The 15586-nt window shown below is 40.6% G+C and overlaps 1 protein-coding gene across 1 annotated transcript in view; it reads left to right on the top strand.

The window, feature by feature from the left end:
- Positions 1 to 15586, top strand: part of ITGAL (integrin subunit alpha L) — a 74870-nt gene that overhangs the window by 37432 nt on the left and 21852 nt on the right. The window contains exons 5-15 of the mRNA XM_034419755.2: positions 1208 to 1322; positions 1493 to 1623; positions 2361 to 2506; positions 3948 to 4092; positions 5236 to 5386; positions 8463 to 8530; positions 9091 to 9223; positions 10507 to 10655; positions 11970 to 12107; positions 12611 to 12814; positions 14493 to 14623. Of these exons, the coding sequence (XP_034275646.2) occupies positions 1208 to 1322; positions 1493 to 1623; positions 2361 to 2506; positions 3948 to 4092; positions 5236 to 5386; positions 8463 to 8530; positions 9091 to 9223; positions 10507 to 10655; positions 11970 to 12107; positions 12611 to 12814; positions 14493 to 14623 (1511 nt within the window). The remainder of the gene's footprint in view (positions 1 to 1207; positions 1323 to 1492; positions 1624 to 2360; positions 2507 to 3947; positions 4093 to 5235; positions 5387 to 8462; positions 8531 to 9090; positions 9224 to 10506; positions 10656 to 11969; positions 12108 to 12610; positions 12815 to 14492; positions 14624 to 15586) is intronic.

Below are 15586 nucleotides of genomic sequence, written 5' to 3'. Positions count from 1 at the left end.
ACATCCTTTTTCATCCCACACCTATTAAGAGAAGCACCAAATGAACAAGAATAATCAAAGGAGAGATGATGCCCACCCAAAAATCAATCAGGGAAGAATCAACACCCCAATCAAGATACCACATATAAAGAGCCAGCAAACTCTACTCCTCCCTGTATTGATGATGTTCTTCAGCCTGGTGATGAAAGGTTTCAGGAAGGAAAACAAGCTTAGAGAACACCAAGTACTCCCCAAAATCAACATAAACAAACATAAAATCTGATGGCTGCTCTAATCTCACTAAACATTGGAATAATCAAAAATGTTTCTAAAATGGTAACTGTTCAGAAGCTTCTAGAAAACCAAGAATGAGAAAGCCAAGCATGACTTTGGGGGCCATGAGTTCTAGAGGGAAGGGGTCACACCCGAGAAAGTCTGTTCCATCCATTATATCAGCATTCTGTTCAGGGCCAAAGGTGGAATAAATCATTTAATTTAGCTCAGACCTCTCCAATTTGTCGATTTCTAGATGAGTTGGGTCTTTGGAATCTCTCCTGGGATTACAATCCCAAAAAAATCTCTAAAAGGTACCAATTTAAGGACATATAGAACAGCATAGGTCTGTGATGGCGAACCTATGGCATGCGTGCCACAGGTGGCACGCGGAGCCATATTGGTGGCCACGTGAGCGTTGCCCTAGCTCAACTCCAGCACGCATGCGTGTGCTGGCCAGCTGATTTTTGGGCCTTCTGGGCCCACTGGATGTCGGCAAATGGGCTGATTCCGGCCTCCAAAGGGCCTCTGGGTGCGGGGGAAGGCTGTTTTCGCCCTCCCCAGACTCCTAAAAAGCCTCTGGAGCCTGGGGAGGGCAAAAAACAGGCCCACTGGGCCATCACATACCAAAAGCAAGGGGAGCGGGGGGGGTCGCATGTGCATGTGTGGGGGGGCAGGGTGCATAGAATTATGGATGTGGGCATGCACGCGCACAACCACCCCGCATTCCCCAGCTTTTGGCACGCAATGGCAAAAAGATTAGCCATCACTGGCATAGGTCATAGGAGTGGCTCATCCTGGTCGGATGATCTTCATTGCTCTTTTGGATCTCTTTTCCAAGAATCCCAACATCCCTTTTGCTTTTTATATGGCCACTAACCTCTGCACTTCTTTGTCTCCAGTTTCCTTCATTTTCTTGATAACAATAGGAACAGTAAAACTTTCTCCTCTGCAGGCATGTAGCCCAGGCATTGAACAACACTGTGACAAAAATCTTTATGTAAGTGGAATCTGCTACCTGTTTGACACCAACCTGCATAACCCCAAGAACATAACAACTGGATATCAAAGTAAGGAGATGCATTATTATTAATATTTTAATTGTAATGGTTAATACGACAGCAGAAAGGAGTTATTAAACACTTGGGGAATATTTAATCCAATCCAGTTTAGTTTCTGTTCAGCTTCACCTATGCCCTTTTTTCACCTGAGATGTTCTTTATTTTCTTTCACCCCACAGAGTGCCTGAAAGGAAAAGTGGACCTGGTGTTTCTTTTTGATGGGTCAGCAAGCATGAAAACATCTGAATTCATGACTATCAAGGAGTTCATGATTGACGTCATGAAAGAATTGTGGAACAGTTCTGTGCACGTAAGGTGTTCTTACTGAGTACCATGTACTGGGTGGGATCTGCATAAGAACCTTGAATTTTTATGAGGCAGAATTAACTTACTTGCCATTTTAAAATTTCCTTCCTTCCTTCCTTCCTTCTATTCATTCCTCCCTCCCTCCCTCCCTCCCTCCCTCCCCTCCTTCTATCCATTCCTTCCTCCCTCCCTCCCTCCCTCCCTTCCTCCCTCCCTCCCTCCCTCCCTTCCTTCCTTCCTTCTTTCCTAGAGTATTTCTTTATTCCAGCCTGAAAATGTTTAGGCTCACTTGGTATATCAGAGGACATAATAACCATTAAAAACCTTAATTTGCCTCTCCTGTAAATTCACACAATAGGAGGGAGGGAGGGAGGGAGGGAAGGCACTTGATGTCGGATCTCCCCATTTCTGCTCCAGTGTTTTAATTGTGGATCCACAGGCAGAAAGTGGGTCCATTGACTGATTTCATAAAGGGCAACAACTTACGAGACGTTGGTAAAAAAAAAAAAATCATTCAAAATGACTCTGCCTTCATTAAGGAGACTGCCATAATTATCATCAGGGCTGGGAAATTCTTCTTACGATTTTCAAGATTCTGTGCTGACTCCAGATTAACCTTAATGATTTTCAACAGCACCCTTTCATCCAACCATTTCGGCGATGAGAGATGTGCTGTGTTTTGCAAAAGACCTTTCCAGCCAGACCATTAACACCAGTCTCTTTCTCTTTCCATCTTTCTAGTTTGCTGCCGTGCAGTTTTCAGAAGATGCCAAACTCGAATTTGATTTTAACAACTATACCAGCAACCCAAATCCTGAAAAGCTCTTGGCCAACGTTGTTCATGCTGAACAAATAACAAACACCTTCAAAGCTATCAAATTTGTGGCGTGAGTAGTTTTCCTTTCGGTGGCAGGAGGTTTGGAGGTGGAGGGAAGGCCAGCTTGAGAAGAAATCCAGTCAAGTTGGAGATTTAAAATGGTGTGTCTTTTCTAAAGTCTTAGATCACAATTATGTAGAAACATCTGGTGATTAATCAAGCAGGCCATCCAGATCTGTAATGTGCATTGCATTGGAGGAATACAGGGGCTTTAACTACAGTTTGAAATGACATTTTGCCTAATTCACTTGGGCATGTTGTCCAAAGCTGGTTTATTGTAGTTCGATAATGTTTCTAATCGCGGGTTAGATTAGTGGGAAGCTGGGGTGGCATTCCTGGTTCTGATATTCCCATAGGATGAAATGGGGACATAAAGCTGAGAAGGAATATGCAGTTTTTCCTATCTTGCAAGTCATTTGTTACTTTTTACTGTCTTAAGAAAATGTTTGGAAAACAAAACCTAGATGTTTCATTCATCCAGCCACGATGAAGTGGAATTACCACAGGTGGCTGTGGCTTGCCATTTTATCTGATGCTAAAGCCATGGTTAAATGGTTTAGCCATTATTATTCCCTGGCTTAGTTTACTGTGTTGTACAAACCAGCTCATAAACAATGCTATTCTCCGCATCTAGTTTGGTTATGGGGATGGGAGTGAAGAGAGTAGTACGAATTCTGCACTGTGGCATGGCAAAAGGTAAAGGTGGTCCTTGACTTACAACCACAATTGAGCCCAAAGTTCCTGTTGCCAAGTGAGACAGCCAAGCTCACTGGTAAAGTGAGCTTTGCCCTCATTTCATGATCTTTCTAGCCACAATTGTTAAGTGAACCATTGCAGTTGTTAAATTAGTAATACAGTTGTTAAGTCAATCTGGCTTCCTCATTGACTTTGCTGGCCAGAAGTTCTCAAAAGATGATCACATGACCCCGGGACACTGCAATGGCAACCGTCATAAATATGAACCAGTTGCCATGCGTCCAAATTTTGATAACATGACCATAGGGAAGCTGCAATGGTCGTAAGTGTGAAAAATGATCAAAACTCACTTTTTTCAGTGCCGTTGTAAATTTGAACGGTCACTACACGAATACTTGTAAGTCAAGGATTACCTGTATTAGCTTCTAGCTGATACAACTTTCCAAATTAGATACCTTCCATAAATAGTAGCCTTAACCTCAATTCACCCCAGCAGATAGCCGTGTTGTGTTAGCATAGTTTTAGCCTGACGGCGTCTGGGAGGATCAAATTATGACAAGGCCACTAGAGGCCAAATGCACGTTTAAAGTTATAAATGTTCCGGTCCCAATAATTAAAGTGCGCTTCGCATTTTCCTCGGTTTAGATCTGTGTTTCTCAAAACTGTCAATTGTCAAATGTATGGACTACAACACCCAGTTGGCAAGTTCAAAGGACATTGGTTTAGATAATAATTCCTGTGTTTGTTGGTGGCAGAAATGAAGTCTTCATTCCCGAACGTGGGACCCGAAAAGAAGCAAACAAAGTGATTGTCATCATCACGGATGGGGACGCCTCAGACAGGGACAGGGGACATATAGAAGCTGTCAAGAAAAAGAACATTTTGCGTCTAATCATTGGGGTAAAGTATCCAAAGGTGTTGTCCATCTGGCTAATGGAGAGATCCACCAAGCAGTATCGAAGTAGTCTGCCATATAAACATTACATTAATGGTTAATATGTAAACATGAGCTCAAAAGGGAAAAAATGAAGAAGTGCATTTCAATTAATAAGATCAGATTTTTCTCCATTAATAAAAGTTAATTTTACACCTGTACAGATGGTCCTCGACTTATGACCGTAGTTGGGATCAGAATTCCTATTGCTAAGTTAGGCAAGTTAAGTGAATCGTGCCTGATTTTATGGCCTTTTTTGGCTACTTTTGGTAAACAAATCTGGTTTCCTCCATTGATTTTGCTAGTTGGAAACCAGTGGGAAACACATGATCTGGGATGCTACATCGTGAATACATGCCGGTTGCCACATGCCCAAATTTTGATCACGTCACCCTGGAGATGGTGTGAGAATCATAAATGCAAGGATCAGTTATAAGTCCCTTTTTTTTCAGTGCTGTTGTAACTTTGAATAGTTGCTAAAGGAATGGTTGTAAATCAAGGACTACCCATATGTATCAAATGTTCATGTACAGGTAGTCCTCAACCTACAACCATTCATTTAGTAACTGTTCGAAGTGACGACAGAACTGAAAAAAAGGGACTTATATCCTTTATGTTGCTAAGTGAGAAATTTGTTAAGTGAGTTTTGCCCCATTTTATGACCACTCTTGTCACCGTTGTTAAGTGAATCACTGCAGTAGTTAAATTAGTAACACAGTTGTTAAATGAATCTGGCTTCCCCATTGACTTTGCTTGTCAGAAGGTCACAAAAGGGTCACAAAAGGTTTTACAAAACATGACCCTGGCATGCTGCAACGGTCATAAGTATGAACCAGTTGCCAAGCATCCGAATGTAAATCACGTGACTATAGGATGCTGCAACAGTTGTGTGAAAAATGGTCATAAGTCACTTTTTTTCAGTGTCATTATAACTTTGAATGGTCACTAAATGATCTGTTGTACTGTAAGTCAAGGACAACCTGTATTTCATTCTTTACTGCTTCCCACCCCTTATTGCTCTTTCCTTTTTCTGCATCTTTCAACGTTTTTAAAGACTGACTATAGAAATGCAAAATATTATCTCAATAATTCCTTCCTTGTCTCTCCAGATTGGTAATCACCTTAATGCAGCTGAGTCCCAAAAGAATCTCAAACGGATTGCCTCAGAACCCACAAGTCAATTTTTTAAAATTCTTGCCAGCTTTGATCAGCTCAAAGACAGTTTCAATGATCTCCAGTCTAATATCTTTGCCATTGAAGGTAAGTTGGGTCCACTGGGAATCACCATGGAGAGATTGAAGGAAAAATGCTACCTCAGTCTGCTTTTAAAACAGAGTCCTTTTTTAAAAAATATACATCAGTATCAATACATGAACAGTGAGGCATCTGGGTCAGTGGTGGGTTTCAAAATTTTTTACTATCGGTTCTGTGGGTGTGGCTTGGTGGGCATGGCATGGCTTGGTGGGTGTGGCTTGGTGGGCATGGCATGGCTTGGTGGGTGTGCTTGGTGGGCATGGTAGGGGAAGGATACTGTAAAATCTCCATTCCCACCCCACTCCGGGGGAAGGATACTGCCAAATTTCCATTCTGTCCCCAGTCCAAGGGAAGGTTACTGCAAACTCCCCATTTCCTCCCAATCAGCTGGGACTTGGGAGGCAGAGAATAGATGAGGGCGGGACCAGTCAGAATTTTTACTACCAGTTCTCCAAACTACTCAAAATTTCCACTACCAGTTCTCCAGAACTGGTCAGAACCTGCTGAAATCCACCTCTGATCTGGGTATCATTCATTTGAATACCAGTAATAGTGATAATATTACTGTGTTTCCCCGAAAATAAGACCTTCCCCGAAAATAAGACATCCCCTGAAAATAAGACCTCCCCCGAAAATAAGACCTCCCCGAAAATATTTATGTGCATGTGCAGCCGGTCTCTGCCATTTCCTCTGGTTAAGGTTAGGGAGACAGAGCTGGAGATCAGGTAAGACAGCAAGAGGATCCCCGTCTTGCTCCACGTGCCCCAAAATAATAAGACCTCCCTGAAAATAAGGCCATGAGCTTATTTTGGGGTTCAAAAAAATAAAAGACAGGGTCTTATTTTCGGGGAAACACAGTAATATTATTTGTTATTTAGACCATAGTTATGTAATTGCAATGTTATTATACATATTTATGTCAAAATGCAGGCCTTTATTATTTAGTTATTCAATATTTTAGTCCCCCATTCTAGTGACAATAATATACATAGTGTCATCATCTTTCAACATCTAACCCTTATATCTAGCTATTACTTTTAATATGTTATATAAAAATATGCATAACAATATTCCCCCTATTTCTTGTTTCTGCCTCTATTCTAGCTCCTAGTAAAGCCAATTTTGTGTTACAAAATATTTCCTCTAACCATCATCTCTTGCCTGTTTTAATATTTCAATTCTTATTCATTTTTTGACTTGCCTCCCAAATTCCTTCCTTGGGTCTTCATCCCTCTCTACATCTTTCCTGTTTAATTTACGTATTTCTTCCATCTCTACTATCTTTTGCCAAGCCTCCAGAGGATCTGTCCAAATCTCTATTTTCTTTTCAAAAATATCTTTCTGTTTATCCAGTATCATTTTTTGGTCTTTTAGCATATATTTTCCCTGGCTTGCTTCATACATTTTTATTACCTTCTCCTTCTTATCCTCTTGTTTTGTTTGTTAATTTGTCTGTTCTATCTTTTCCCCTGATCTCTCTATTATCTCCTCTATTTCCTGGGCTTTTTGATCATTATTCATTATCCCTTGTGGAGCACTTTCTAGCTTCCCATTTATGTTATTCATTAAATCCATTATCACCCTGTGATTCCTTGTCATAATATCTTAAATGCTTTGAAACATCAACATCATTTCTTTTTGCAGCCCATTTATCTCCCCCTGTTGAAACATCTTATCTTCTTTTGATAAGTCCAAATATAGCTCAATAGTCTGTCAATAGTCTGTCACTGCCCCAGAGTCCCTCAGAAAGTCAATCTGTAAACTATTTACTCAGTCCTGATGTTGCTCCTCAGGATATACAGTAATACAGTTCTTTATAGCTCTTTTTTTAGGTAATCCAGGAAAGTTTCCAAATGTCTCCTTAAGTCCACTCTATGAGTTCAATCATAACTCATGTTATGGGGCAAAAAGCTGACTTTATATAAATATACAAAAGTATGAAGGCTATTGCTTAACGCATTGTAAGCCGCCCTGAGTCTCTGGAGAAGGGCGGCATATAAATCAAATTAAAAAATCAAAACAAAAACTCCTAATATTTGAAAGTCACTTTAATTAGATGTCTTCTGTGTTTTCACCATTAGAGCTCCAGTAGTCATAAAGTAGATAAGTATAGAGCAATAGATAGCACAACAGTCCTCCAGGTGTTATTTCTGTCTTATCTTCTGTTATTTCCTCTGTTTTATCAGTCTTTTCCTAGTGTTATAGGAATATGTCTATTCCATTCACCAGCAGGTGGCGGCTTTAGCTTAACTTCAACGTTACACAAATTCTAACAGGTTCAGTTTGTGTTTATTCAAACAAATAGTCAAAGTTCCGACAAGTAATTCCAGCATTTTAAAATGCCTTATTGTCAATAAAAATTAGAGATCCAATCTTTCTATGTTTTTAAAGGTTTTGTGCTCTCTTCTTAATTTTTTTTTTCTTTTCTTTTGGATCTATATTTTTTCTTTCTGTAAATATTCACTGCTTAAACAAATTCTTCAAAGAGTCTCTTTTCCAGAGTATTTTCTTTAGGGTAGGGTAGGTTTTAGGTAAAAAAAAACCTCACTTCACCCAGTTCCAGTCAGTGTTCATCCGCACCACTCCAGCACATTCTTTCTTTCTTTGGCTGCCCTAGCATCACGGGAGCAATAATGGCTGCCTCTCCTCTTCGTCATCAGATGAGAAGGAATTAGCCGTGGATCAAGTAGGAGAGTCGCCGCTCTCCGCAACCTGCAGAGCTCTCCTCCATTCTTCTTCACTTCTACAGGATGACTTTAGCCCCTTATAGGGCCCCCCAATGAAGGGATTCGGTGCAAGTTCGCGGAATCCTGCTCTTGGAGTCCAATAGCGCTGCGACATCAACCGGAAGTCTTAAAACATACATACATACATACATACATACATACATACATACATACATACATACATACATATACATACATACATACATACATACATACATATATATATATATATATATATATATTCCCCACTAGTTGAACACTGATTAATGTATTACACAATATTACTTTCTCACCCCTTGTGAAACTGGCCCAGATTTTTTTTTTTTTTTTTAAATTCCCATCTTTCTTCATGACAGGTACCAGTGACAGCAGATCCTTCCACCTGGAATTGTCATCAAGCGGATTCAGTGCAGATATATCCCAGGTAAGGCTGAAGGATTGGAAAAAAAAAAAACCTTGCCCCCCACTCCACCCCTACCATGTACAGGTAGTCCTTGACTTATTAACTCAATTGGGACCAGAATTTCCATTGCTAAATAACATGGTTGTTAAATTGATTTCGCTTGATTTTTTGACCTTTTTTTGCCACAGTGGTTAAGCAAATCACCACAGTTGTTAGGTAAATGACACAGCTGATTAGCAAATTCAATTTCTCCCATTGACTTTGGCTGGGAAGATCGAAAATGGCGATCATGTGACTTCAGGATGCTACAACCGTCATAAATACATGCTAGTTGCCAAGTGCCTGACTTTTGATCACATGACCATATTTTGATGGCTAGGGAATTCTGGGATTTGAATTCCCATCACATATCTTAAAATTGCTAAGGCTGAGAAACACTGGTACGGATTCATCATCCCTAGAACACTTGTTTTTAAGAGCAAAATCAGGGCTGAGAACACTTCCGGATGAGCACATTATAACATTGCCATCTCTGCTTCCTTGTGATCTGCCTTTGTAAAGCAAGATCTTTTGGTCTGCAGGATCGCGTGATTCTTGGTGCTGTGGGTGCTGACAACTGGGCTGGGGGCATTTTGGAGCAGCAGCAGGATTTTGCCGGTGAAAGATTCATCACAACTCCCTCAGTCCGGAAAGAGATGGAAGGGGCCTACTTAGGTGAGTATAGAATGCCATCATCCCAATATAATATGGACTACTCTTCCCCATCCATCATCATATGTTGGCTGAGGATCATGGCCATCCTGGGTGCCAGTTTACAGAAGGTGAATCTGGATCTGTACAAACTGAAGTTAGTTTTTTGTTATTTTGCTTATCCTATAGAATTCGGCGGTATATAACCATCTTTCCTATGGAACATGGGGTTATGACTCAGACCTGTCTTTCAATCTTGTGGTTACTTCTTGTTATTACAGATACACTTAAAATTATTCACAAATATGAATACAGGTAATCCTTGACTTACAACCACAACTGAGCCCAAAATTACCAAAATTTCTCTTGCTAAGTGAGACGGTTGTAAAGTGAATTTTGCCCCATTTTATGACCTTTCTTGCCATACTTGTTAAGGGGACCACTGCAGTTGTTAAGTTAGTAACATGTTTGTTGAGTGAATTTGGCTTCCCCATTAACTTTTCTTGTCAGGAGGTCACAAAAGGTGATCACATGACCCCAAGATACTGCAACCGTCATAAATATGAGTTACCAAGTGTCTGAATTTTGATCATGTGATCATGGGCATGCTATACCAGTTGTAAGTGTGAAAAACAGTCATAAGTTACTTTCTCAGTGTGGTTGTAACGTTGAACAGTCACTAAACAAATAGTTATAATTCGAGGACTACGTATAGTAATATTCAATAAGCATTTGGGTATAAAGTGACTACAGTAACCCCTATGAAGAATTTTTTTTCTATGAAATCTTTGCCTATTGCCTTGAAAGTTGCACACTCATGAGTTTATATAGGTCTCTAAATATCAATTGTTTAAAAAAAGCAATTTAACATTATGTGTGAACTCAGGGATTGTGGTTTATAAACTATGGCCTGCTGGTTAGCGTGCTATATCAGCCTAGTTGTTCTGATAAGTAAGTCAGTAAGCTTTCCCAAGTACGTACACCAAACCTAATGTAATGTATAAGTCTAGTTATTGTATCTTATTTAAGAAGCCGTAGTGAAAACAAGATTTGGTGTAAAACAGTGTATAAACCCAGGCAGAGAATCTAATCCTCCCTATTATAGAATTGAAGAAGCTGCTGCCTTGTTGTGCAAAAGGCCCTCAGTGTTTCTCAACCTTGGCAGCTGGGAAATCTGTGGACCACAACTCCCAACCAGCATGAATTTAAGGAGTTGATGTCCACACATCTTAAAGCTTCCAAGATTGACAAACATTGGTCTTACCCTTCTGTGGGATGTCCATCCATCATGTTTTTAACCTTCACAGGGTACACACTCAGTTTTCTCCAGCATCATCAGAAAGCATTCTACGCCGTTGGTGCCCCTCGATACCAACATATGGGAAGGGTCCTCATATTTGAGGTCGATGCCAAAACTCAGAACTGGACTTTAAAGCAAGAAATTAAAGGGCAACAGGTAAAGGAGAAAAAAAAAGAATCATAGAATCATAGGGGTTGAAAGGAACTTTGAAGATCTTCTAGTCATAAGGAACTTTCTAGATGTTTTGGCCCACTGCTGCCTAGCATCATTATTAGAACTAGGCCAATGTTTTCCAACCTTTCCAAATTGAGGGTTAATGGACTTCAACTCCCAGAATTCTCTGCAGTGGCTAGGCTGGCTGTGGAATTCTAGGAATTGAAGTCTGTATACCTGGAAATTGCCAAGGTTGAGAAACCCTGATAGAAAAAGGACCATCATGATGGCCCAAGAAAACCTAATCAAGATTCTTCTCCTTCTCTTTCCCTAGTAGATAGCACTGACTTTTGTGAACTGTAACACACTTCATCAGGTGCATGGATCAGTTAAACATGGGGTACCCAGAGAGAGAGAGAGAGAGATGGCACAGTGATGGTGGGGGAGATGGGATGGAGATGGGAAGATTTAAGGGAAAAGATTACAAATACCTTGTCAATTAACAAATGCAATGTGTTAAGACCCATAGTTCAGGTGTTCAAACAGGCCAGACTTTGTCAGACAATGTAAATGTATGTGATAAGATAAGATGGTAAGGTAAGGTAAGGTAGGGTAAGGTAGGATAGGGATAGGGATAGGGATAGGATAGGGATAGGGATAGGGATAGGGATAGGGATAGGGATAGGGTAGGGTAAGGTAAGGTAAGGTAAGGTAAGGTAAGGTAGGGTAGGGTAGGGTAGGGTAAGGTAGGTAGGGTAAGGTAGGGTAAGGTAGGGTAAGGTAGGATAGGGAAGGGTAAGGTAGGTAGGGTAGGGTAAGGTAGGGTAGGGTAAGGTAAGGTAGGGTACAGTAAGGTAGGGTAGGGTAGGGAAAAGTAGAGTGGGTAGGATAAGGTAGGGTAGGGTAAGGTAGGGTAGGGTAAGGTAAGGTAGGGTAGGGTAAGATAGGGTAGGGTAAGGTAGGGTAGGGTAGGGTAGGGTAGAGTAGAGTAGAGTAGAGTAGAGTAGGACAGGGCAGGGCAGGACAGGACAGGACAGGACAGGACAGAACAGGACAAGATAAAATAACTTTATTGTCATTTTTTACTGGCCCACATGAAAAATGAAATTCTGTTGCCTGCTCTCAAGAGAAAGCGTATATCTACCCAAACACAAACTTAATGCACATAAACACATGCTATATACTTACAGTACATAAATATATGTACATGATCATTTTAAAGTACAGTACAAAGATCAACTGTTATTATCTATGATTAGGGATCCTGTGCTGGTACTCTACCTTTTCACTTTATGCATTTTGATGCCCTTTTTGCAGACTGGATCCTATTTTGGAGGGGTGCTTTGTGCCGTGGACATAGATGGTGACCAAGAAACAGACCTGCTGCTTATCGGGGCCCAGCAATATTTCACTGAAACGAGAGGAGGCCGGGTTTATGCATATGGCTGGGAAGAGGTGAGCCAGGAAACTGGGCAGGGCAATACAGGTAGTCCTCAGCTTTACAACAGTTCGTTTAGGGACTGTTCAAAAATTACAATGGCACTGAAAAATGTGACTTATGGCTGTTTTTCAGTTACGAACTTTCCAGTATTCCCATGATCATGTGATCTGAATTCAGATGCTTGGCACCTGGTTCATATTTAGGATGGTCCCAAGATCACGTGATCCCCTTTTTGCAACCTTCTGATAAGCATAGTTAATGGGGAAGCTAGTTTTGCTTGAAAACCTGGTTGCTCACTTATCAACTGCAGTTATTTGCTTAACAACTGAAGCGAGAAAGGTCGTAAAATGGGACAAAATTCACTTAACAAATGTCTCATTTAGCAACAGAATTTTTGGGCTCAATTATAGTTGTACGTTGAGGACTACCTGGACATAACCAACATATCTGGGAGATGCCCACATTGTATCCTAGATTTGGAGAGTGGATGCTGTCTCAAAGATACCTTTCCTTCCAGGATAATCTCGTTCTCCTTGGAGAATTTAATGGGGATTTAGGATACCCCTTGGGCAGATTTGGAGCAGCCATCACAGATCTGGCAGACGTCAATGGGGATGGACAGACGGACGTGGCTATAGGAGCTCCTTTAGAGGATGGAGACAGGGGAGCTGTCTACATCTACAACAGCCACGAGAAGACTCTGCCTATGGAGTACAGCCAGGTAGGACTACAGCAATGATGTTGCATTGTAGGTTCACCTGAGAGATTTGCTAACATGCCGCATCCAGCTGTTCACTACTGATCTCCAAAGCTAAGTACGTCAGATCAGAGTAATACTTGGATTAGAAACCACTACTATATTTTAGCCTGACTAGGTGGCGAAGACACTGAGCTTGTCGATCAGAAAGGTTGGCAGTTTGGTGGTTTGAATCCCTAGTACAGGTCTCCTGCGTGAGCAGGGGGTTGGACTAGATGGCCTCCAAGGTCCCTTCCAACTCTGTTACTGTTACAGCTGTAGGCATCTCAGAAGACGCCAATGGTCAAGTGTTTCTGTTTTGTTCAGTGAATCTACATGGATGTGTGCGTAAAATCACCAAGGGGAGAAATCAGTTTGAAGGATATAACAAATAAGAAATGTAAAAGAAATAAACTAAAAGATCCTATGAGCCCAGGACACTTAACTAGCCAGGAGACTCCCAAAAATGCTTTTTCAAGAGGCAACTTGGACTTTCTGGTTTTTCTTTGAAGATGTTCTGCTTCTCATCCAAGAAGCTTTTTCAGTTCTGACTATCAGTCAGAGCTTCTTCAGCAGTCAGAGCTGAAGAAGCTTCTTGAATGAGAAGCGAAACGTCTTCAAAGAAAAACCAGGAAATCTAGTTGCCTCTTTAAAAAAGCACTTTTGGGACAACCATGACTTGGATGACTGAGAATCTCCATAGACATTTCGCCAGGAGACTGCCCTGGACATTTCTATGCATCAACAAGGGTTAATATAACACTTCTGACACATTCACTTCACATTCTGAAAGACAGTCTTGGGTTGGGAGGACATTAGAACTAGAGGGTTGATGGCCTACAGCAAAGAGTGTCCAACTATGACAACGTTAAGCCTTCTCTGGCTTCAACTCTGGCTGGGGAATTCTGGGAGTTGGAATCCACAAGTTTTAAAGTTGTCAAGGTTGGACACCCGTGGTCTACAAAGTTTCTTCTGTCTGTCAACTATGTCTTTGAATAGACAGCGCCAACATGACTGACCAAAGAAATCCTGCATCTATTCTGTCAATCACTCCGTATTAGATCTTTTGTAATAAGGAAGAAAAGGATGTGAAATGCTGGGGGGATGGCAGTATTCAACAGGTTCTGATCAGTTCTGGAGAACCAGTAGCGGAAATTTTGAGTAGTTTGGAGAACCAGTAAATACCACCTCTGACTGGCCCTGCCCCCATCTATTCTCTGCCTCCCAGCTGATCAGGGGGAAATGGGGATTTTGCAGTAACCTTCCCTGGAGTGGGGACGGAATGGAGATTTTACAGTATCCTTCCCCTGCCGCGCCCACCAAGCCATGCCACGCCCACCAAGCCATACTCACAGAACCAGTAGTAAAAAAATTTGAATCCCACCATTGGTAGGAGGAGAATTACAAATGGAAGAAGACCATTGACTTCAAGCTTGGAAGGATAGCTTACATTTTCTAAAAAAAAAATCCAACTTTTTGGATGACCATCTATTGTCATTCCAACGAAGTAATATAATATATTAAAACCTGGCAAAAAAACACAGTAAAACGTAGACTAAAAGATTAGTTTTTGAAGCACCAGCTTTCTGAAAGAATCAGTCTAAAGACTCTTCCAGTCTGGAACTTCACTTCCAGTTAAGTCAACAGCATTTATCTCCTGCAGAGAATTACTGGAGGCAGCATTTCTCCTGGCCTGAGATACTTTGGACAATCCATCTATGGAAAGACAGACCTCAGTGGAGATGGTCTCACCAGCATTACAGTGGGAGCCCTGGGAAAGGTGATGGTGCTGCAGTAAGTGACTGAGACTTCATGTTCTTGGGTTGTCCCAGATGAGGCCATAAGATTTCAGAAAGTGAGAGAAAGACCAGAAAGTGAAGCAAAGAGAAATTGCAGGACACATAACAATATTTTCAGTTTCCACTACTGTATTTCTTAAACTGGGAATTTATTAGGAGAGTTTTCATTTCCTATAGCAATAACAATAAACTTCTAAACGAACGTCAGAATAGAAATTTCCCAGCTTGTAGGAAGCAATTCACTTTTTGTTACCTTCAAAAGATATTATTAAAAAAAGAAAAATAGGCTTTAGACATTTGAAAGATTCTTTTTTTCCCTTTCTTGAGGGAATATACTTTTGAAAATATACTTTTCATTTCAGTACTGAAGATAAGGAATTTGAAATTTATGTTAGATACTCTGTAGCTTCAGAAAGAGAAACAATCTGATTTTACTTCTTCTTTCTCCTGTTTCAAAAGTAGAATTAAACATTAAAGGCAGAATAAAGGGAAATTCTAACTCTTGTTAACAATAATTAGTTGTGGGAAAAGAGAAAATACAACATTCTTACTTTTTCGAAAGGTGACTGGCCTTTCTCTAATTGACTGAGATGGGGAGAAGTAAATTATTAGAAATAAAATCCTTTGACTTTAGAAAGATAAAAGTCTGTCTGAGCTGGGAAATTATTTCTCAAATTAAATTATAATTACAGGTAGTCTTTGACTTACAATCAGAACTGAGTCGAAAATTTCTGTTGTTAAGTGAGACATCTGTTAAGTCTCACTTAACAAAATCATGAGTTAAGTCATGAGTTTTATGACTTTTCCTGCCACAGTTATTAAGGGAATCACTGCAGTTGTTAAGTTAGTGATATGGTTGTTAAGTGAAGTTGGCCTCCCCATTGACTTTGCTTGTCAGACCCCAGGACACTGCAACTGTCATATATATTATAAATAAATAAATGTCATAAATAAATAA

This window comes from Pantherophis guttatus, chromosome 4 (assembly GCF_059756535.1).
Source record: "Pantherophis guttatus breed Tessera chromosome 4, ASM5975653v1, whole genome shotgun sequence".
Classification (NCBI taxonomy): Eukaryota; Metazoa; Chordata; class Lepidosauria; order Squamata; family Colubridae; genus Pantherophis; species Pantherophis guttatus.
The sequence above is the reverse complement of the archived record's forward strand: the minus strand, read 5'-3'. Positions and strand labels throughout refer to the sequence as shown.